Source organism: Nelumbo lutea, chromosome 1 (assembly GCF_056320005.1).
Source record: "Nelumbo lutea isolate HS-2025 chromosome 1, American lotus-T2T, whole genome shotgun sequence".
In the NCBI taxonomy this organism is placed as follows: Eukaryota; Viridiplantae; Streptophyta; class Magnoliopsida; order Proteales; family Nelumbonaceae; genus Nelumbo; species Nelumbo lutea.
Genome location: NC_142684.1, coordinates 156,814,268 through 156,822,028, shown reverse-complemented (window position 1 = coordinate 156,822,028; position 7,761 = coordinate 156,814,268). Strand labels below are relative to the sequence as shown.

At 34.9% G+C, this 7,761-nt stretch overlaps 1 protein-coding gene across 2 annotated transcripts; it reads left to right on the top strand.

Annotated features, from left to right (window-relative positions):
• Positions 1 to 5,203: 5,203 nt before the first annotated feature.
• LOC148878601 (putative indole-3-pyruvate monooxygenase YUCCA5) lies at positions 5,204 to 7,394 on the top strand. Of its 2 annotated transcripts, XM_088965381.1 has the most exons (4): positions 5,282 to 6,074; positions 6,173 to 6,544; positions 6,824 to 7,031; positions 7,144 to 7,332. In XM_088965381.1, exons 1-4 carry the CDS (start codon positions 5,412 to 5,414, stop codon positions 7,203 to 7,205), a joined length of 1,305 nt encoding a protein of 434 aa, XP_088821507.1. In that variant the 5' UTR covers positions 5,282 to 5,411; the 3' UTR covers positions 7,206 to 7,332. The 2 variants fall into 2 exon arrangements, with proteins under 2 accessions (XP_088821506.1, XP_088821507.1); XM_088965380.1 differs by having other exon boundaries at positions 5,204 to 6,074; positions 6,824 to 7,394.
• The last annotated feature ends 367 nt before the right edge of the window (positions 7,395 to 7,761 follow it).

The following is a 7,761-nucleotide window of genomic DNA, read 5'->3' as shown; positions in this document are numbered from 1 at the left end:
GAGATTATTTTGCATGTTATAATCACCTTATTATTATTACTACTACCACTACCTTCACCACTACCACCACAACTGCTACAGCTTATAGATTATAGATTATAATTAAGGATCATGTATATTGGTTATGACAACAACAACGACAACTGAATTTCTTGGAAGCCTGTGATATCCTAATGATTTCACCTTTCTCCAACTTTATTTTTACGCGTGATGGAAACCTTTATAGGTTTTGCTAGACTTTAGTATATTTTAGTTTGATGATAATGGAAAGTGATCCTTTGGAGCCTAAAAGTTGGCAAGAGGAATGGCAAACATGGCCTTGAGTGAGAGGCTGGCCCCCAAGCTGGCTGGGGATAGAGAGCTAGGGATGATAAAGCACGCATCCCTACCAGATCATGCATGGATACTTGTATTATCTTTCTCCCATATTCTGTTTTTCTTTCTGGAGTCTTGTTTTATATTTGGGTTGGGGCAAAAGTAAGTATATAAGTTATGACCTCTACTGCTCATTCCAAAGCCTCATTATAGTTAAAAAAATGAGCCTAATTACAAGTGCCAAACACCAACCTCTCATTCTCTTTCGTCTTTACATGAAAAGGAGAGACTCTAGCTATGAAACCAAGGTTTGCTGCACATGCCTCCCTCCTTCCTTCTCTCTCTCAAGTGGGTGGGGTACACCATGATCACCCAACTCAAGCTCTCAAATCTTCTTTTTTTTTCCTGTACTTACAAGCTTGTACTTCTCTGAAACCCATAAAACACAGAACTCTAACTTCAACTTTACTCTGGGAAAGAAGAATAAATAATAGGTCTAAAACACTAGCCCAAGTACCATATTCACTGTGAAATAAAGCAGAAAAAGTTTATTTATTTATTTTTTTTACAACTATGAAACTCCCACTTTTGAACCTTTTGACTGGTTAGCTCATAATGATGAACATTGTTTTTTCTTGTTGTATATTGCCAAATCATCACCAGCAGTGATGAGCTAGGGTTTTTCTCTTTCGGTTACAAAATATATATTATCACATTTCCTAATTAATTTATATACACAGAAAAGCAAAATATTAAAAAATAGTATTAAAGCTATTTTATATCAAAATAAACAATTGAAACAATAGGTTGTATAACAAACAGCTATTGGCACAATGTAATTAGAAATTTTTTTTTCTAATTTTCCAAATCAATGTTTCTAAGGTCAAGAACTGTTTCAGCTACATTTTCTGAGAAAGGTTGAATCTACTAGGCACACTCAGTGAGCACATTGATTATACATACAATCTATACATGACACTTGTATAGGTTGATTAATTTACAGTCATCAGCATTCGCCTGCCACATCAGCACTAATGAAAGATATTTCTTTTTATTTGTTTTCTATGACTTAAAAAGCATAATGGGTCCCCTCTCTTCTAATCATTTTCCCTTTTCATTTCCTCGTTATTCTCCCACTCCAGTTAGGATGACGTGTCACTTTAGAGAACCCAAAGTTCTCTCTTATATATTGTATACACAATGCATTTAGCTATATTTATTGAACCCCCTTTACCTCAAGCTATAAAATATATATTAAAAAAAAATAGGGATGGATACGAGTCAAGCCAGTCGAATATTAAATTATTTGAATTTAGTTAAAGTTACAATTCGAACTTAAATTCAACTTTAGCTATAAACATATATTAACTTGACTTAAATTTAAATAGAAAATTTATATGTCTAAACTCGGTTCGGCTCAAACTCGAAAATGAGCCAAGTCTACTTAAGTTCGAACTCAATATGTATCCTACTTGCTTAACATTTAAAGCTACACAAATACATCAAAATTTCTTGTTCTCATAAAATTAAGAAAAATAACTTGTTTATTTAATATTTAAAATAATAATAATAATAAAAAAAAAACATATTTAACTCTAAATAAATAAATCTCAATCAGATTTCATACTATTTAAACTTGCGTATATAAGCTCTAAATCGAATTTTTCACAAGAGAAACTTGAATAACTTACAAACAACAGACTCGAATCTACCCAGAAGGAAAGGAAAAGCTAACACGAACACGCTGCCATTCATTGAACCATGAGCACTCTATCTATCGTGTTTGTCATTAATTTGCTCAAACATCTAGACCACTAAATACTGTAAATTCTTTAGTATTTTCCAGCCAATCACCGAGGAACACGATCGCGTGCTCATTCAAAGAGAGTGCGTTCATCCCATGCCATTTCCACTACACACAAATATGCCGAGGATGTTTGGCCAATTGGGGTGACAGCATCTGGTTTACAGGCTGGGCTCCCACCATTCCTCTTGAACGGTGGTAATGAGTGGTGTATCTTAAATTGGTGGGCCAAAATAGACCCATATAATAAAAAGTTGGATCTCGCGTCCCATCATATATTCTCCCCAATAATAGTATCCAAATTATGATACCGAAATCCACTTTAGATGTGGTATCTCACCATCAGGCTTCCAAGAATGAGCATCTAAAAGCCAATTTAATACATGTCGTATCAAAATATATATAGAAAAAAAAATACAAAATTACAGAAAATTAAGATATCACATGGATATGTAATAATGTCAAGAAAATTAATATAAATGTAAATGCCATAAATATATAAGTATATAATATTAATTCATCATCATCATCTGTCTTATTTCAATTATACGGGGTTGGTTACATGAATCCTGTTTTGCTGTTACTTTCTATTTAATATCATATCTATCATTAAATTATGGGTGTAATATATAAATGAAGAATGAAACATATATAAAGGCATATTTTAATAGTTTATAAAAGTTATATATCAAAACAATATGCAAATTAGGTATTTAATCAAATTCTTATAAATCCTAATATATCATTTCCATATTATAGTTTAATTCAAATAAAATTTACAAGTTTAATCTTAAAGCTGTATTAGATTTATCGTAACAAGAATTGTATAAACAAAACTAATTTCAAGGGATAAATAATTTTAATTATGAATTATAGTTGCTTATATTATTTTTTTTCCATTGCAAATATTAAAACTTAAGAAAAGAACTATCTTAGTCTGAAGCCTTGGATATATGAAGATTATCAGAAAATGAATCGATCCATTTATGTATAATATATTAACATACAAAACATGAGTATCGGATAAGTAATTAGAAGATAATTATTTTTTTTTACAGAAGAATTGCAAAATTAAGAAATGTAATTTTAATCTGAAATTGCCTTGGATTTATGGGAATATTGTGAAACTATAAATCTATATTATCGATATATAGATATACAAACTAAATGCAGCTGACAAATAATTAATAAAATTATTAATTTTCTTTTATTTGGTTTTATTGACAAATATAGAAAATTAAGAAATCCATTTGTCAATGGAGTTTATTCATGGATCTATATATCTCATAGGTTATCCATAATCCATCATAAATAGATCAAACACTTCCGAATCAAAAGGGTTAAGAAAAAAAATTTAACGTAAAAATTTTAGATTCATGCATTACTATACAGTTCTTAAAAATAGAACTACTCGTTTTTACAACCCTTTTTCTGATAAAAACAACTAAGAACAATTTGGTAAAGCTTTCTTGCAAAATGACTACAACTTTGAGGTCCTCTTTGCCTTGAGAGCTTTCCTCACAAAGTGAAAATTTGATGTGGTTATGAAAGCATTTTTGCTAAGTTAATTGAGCTACACTTGAATAAATCGGTCTAAATCAACCAATCCAAATAAGATTCATGGTGTCAATATGTATCGACTGTATATCTATCTACAGTACAAAAAAAATACATAAAAAGACACAAAGGTTGTTGGAGAAGTGTTAGAAAGCTGGATTGATATCAATATTCTGACTCTGAATCTCTTGCTCACAATAACTCTGCCCAAGCTTACCCACAACACACTACCCCATGCATAATACTATTTAGGAGGATGAGATGTTCTTTATGTGTGGCTGCAATGACACGTGGGTAGACATAGGCAAAGTTATTGTGAGCAGGAGATTCGGACTCTAATGTTCCACTTCCATCTATCTACTACACTTCACTCAAAAAATTGGTACCCATGCCTATGCGTATATACACATAAATGATCTCATACTATAATTTCTACAATACGAAAAAAAAAAAAAGAAGAACCCTTTTCCATATATTATTGAAAAAGCAGTTATTAAATGCTTCCTCAATATTTTGTAAAAAATAGAAAAAAATAATATATATATATATATATCCTAATAAGAAATCAATTACAACCCACTGTTTCAGATTTGGACCATCAGATACTCCTAGGAGGTTGTGTGTATAAATATATAATCAACACATGTAAACGATTGCAAGTTTACAACTCTTTATTTTGAAGTATTTATTGGGGAAATAAAAATATTCTATATATATTGAAGTTGTAAACACTATCGACAAAGCATATATGGTTGTAAATCATGTGATTAACTAAACTGATTTTTTGATGTAAGAAATGTCTTAATTTGGACACATTTAGGGGTTGGTCTCTATCTTATAAACATAGGACAGATGGCAGTTAAGGAGTTTGTATAGGATTTATATAACTCAAAATCTATTTATTCTTAGCCGCTTGTTTTGGGGTCCAAATACCAACCAATTTTGGGATTTGGTGAAATCATGGATTTAAGTGAATACGCGTAGTCTATAATATAATTAAATTATCTGAATTTTTATGTTTATTACTTTTTTATCCAAGGAATTATAGTAAAGAAGAAGCTTATGCATGGGTTCAATTAACTATATTTGTGAGGGAATTTATAATCTTTTGGGGATTGATTTGGGCAATTCCCCTCCCGCCTTTTTTTGAGAGATCAAGCAAACCCTAGTAAAAAGACATTAAATGTTAAAAATTCCTGATAAAAGTTACAAGTGTTTTTGGGCATGCCTCTATCAGAAATGGGATGTGCCCAAAATAATCTCTCTCTCTCTCTCTTGATTTCTACCTATAGTTAGCAAATTTTGTGAAAGAAGGGATAAAGAGTGTTAATAATAAAACAATAATAGATATTTATATCCATCCTTTGATAAAATAAGAAGGCGGCTCTGAATCCACTCAAAATTTCAGATCTCTCTCTCTCAGAGGTCCTACCAGTAGAAACAGAAAAAGGACCCCACATTAATTCATTGATACCAACAGCTCAACTCAGCTCCACTATTTATACCACCTATCGCCTCCCTCCCTCCACATTCCAATTACAAACTCAACTCTCTTCTCTCTGACTTACCAAACAAACATAACCAACCAACCCAATTCTCACTCTATCTTGCCTCTTCTGAACAACTGCCACTTCTGCTCCTCCAACTGCTCTCTCAGACTCAAACTGATCGTTGATCACTTTTTCACAGAATTCCGTTGCATTCCTCAGCCTCTACTACTATCAAATCATTGAAAATGTTTCGTGTCTCCGACTTCGAAGACTTCTTCTCTCGCCGGTGCGTCTGGGTGAACGGTCCGGTTATCGTAGGCGCCGGACCCTCTGGACTTGCAGTCGGCGCCTGCCTGAAAGAACAGGGTGTCCCCTTTGTAGTTGTCGAGAGGGCTGACTGCATTGCCTCTCTCTGGCAAAAGCGAACCTATGATCGCCTCAAGCTTCACCTTCCCAAGCAGTTCTGTCAACTTCCCAAGGTCCCATTCCCAGAGGACTTCCCTGAATATCCAACCAAGAAGCAGTTCATCGAGTACCTAGAGTCGTATGCTAAGCGCTTTGAGATCAACCCACGATTCAATGAGTGTGTGCAGTCTGCTAAGTATGATGAGACCTTGGGATTGTGGAGGGTCAAGACTGTTTCCGCCAGCAGTGGCGCTCGCTCTGAGTTTGAGTACATTTGCCGCTGGCTCGTTGTGGCGACAGGGGAGAATGCCGAGGCTGTGATGCCTGAGATTGAAGGCCTATCTGAATTCAGGGGCAATGTCATTCACGCCTGTCATTACAGGTCCGGCGAGGACTACCGTGGAAAGCGAGTACTAGTTGTTGGGTGTGGCAATTCCGGCATGGAACTCTCTCTTGATCTCTGCAACCACGAGGCCTTCCCATCCATGGTGGTCCGAAGCTCGGTGAGTAATCCATGACATATCACTCACTCCCTTCCACTGATCTTGTTCAATTCAAACACTTGTTTCTAACCGATGATGAATTTGACTTCAATCCACAGGTTCATGTCTTGCCGAGGGAGGTTCTCGGGAAATCAACATTCGAATTGGCGGTTCTGATGATGAAATGGTTGCCTCTGTGGCTGGTTGATAAACTGTTGTTGATTCTGGCATGGTTAGTGCTTGGAAACATTGAGAAATACGGGCTGAAACGACCTTTAGTGGGTCCTTTACAGCTCAAGAACTCTGCTGGAAAGACCCCTGTTTTGGATATTGGTGCACTGTCGAAGATCAAATCCGGTGACATTAATATCGTCGCTGGAATCAAAAGGTTCAATCGTGATAGTGTGGAGCTTGTCGATGGAGAAAAACTTGATGTTGATTCGGTTGTTCTGGCAACTGGGTACCGCAGCAACGTCCCTTCTTGGCTTCAGGTGAGAAGATATTCTTATTTTCTTTTCTATTTTTAGATGTGTTTGACAGCTCTGGAAGTCAGATTTCTGTTATTAGATTCTTTCTAGTTTTTGGGTTGTTTTGATGCTCAGAAAAAGTGAAGAGTTCTTAGGCAGTTAGAAAGAAAAAAAAAAATATATATATATATATATATAAAGAGTTTCAGAAGTTTCTTCTGGGTTTTAATTAGAAAATTTCTTTTCTGAGACTAGAAGTGGACAAATGGACTGAAGTTGCTTTCAATATTTGTGTTATGACAGGAGAGCGAATTCTTCTCCAAGAATGGGCTTCCAAACACTCCATTTCCAAATGGGTGGAAAGGCAAGGCAGGGCTTTATGCAGTTGGGTTCACAAGGAGAGGGCTCTCTGGTGCATCTTCTGATGCAGTGAAGATAGCACAAGATATTGGCAAAGTGTGGAAGGAGGAAACAAAGCAGAAGAAACACACAACAGCCTGCCATAGGAGATGCATTTCACAGTTTTAAATCCTGAATTGTTCACTAATATTCCATCCCATACACCAATTAGTTTCTTCATGCTTTTCATTGTTTTCTCTTTCTTTTCTCATGGCTGGCGACAGATCGATCCGTCCATATGGGTTCCTTGACAGAGATCGGTCAATCGTGTATAATAATAATGTAAAAAGAAGGAAAAAAAAAGACAGATAGCACAGAGAATCAGAGATCAGCCCTCTCCCAAAAGCCCAAGTTTTGAAAAAGATTGGGCATTTTGTGTATTTAGGAAGATGAGGCTTTTTCTAGTTTTTAGATTACAAAGTTTTGTACAATAATTCAATGATTGGATCTAAATAAAGATTTTATTTTAATGAAAGACTCTCTCTCTCTCCCCTAAACCCACATTTTAGTATTATCTAGAGTGTTAGAAATGATTTTTTTTTCTTCAAAATTTTGTAAGGACTATTTACTTCTTTGAAAACTGTTTGATGTTTCCTGAGGTGCATCATCTTCAAATGAATGAACCACACATGTGGTCCACCAACTCATAAATTCTTACAGTTCACTTGATGGGTGGGCTTCTCAAATCATTTTCTAGTTTTCCCCATCAAATTTTTATGAAGAGAGGGCCCACTGATCCAATATTCTAGATCAATGACTTAGTGGTGGGTTGGGCCCATATTCATCCTACTACATTTCCTTTTCTTCTAATTCTTCTCCTTGTTCCGAGTATAATAACCACA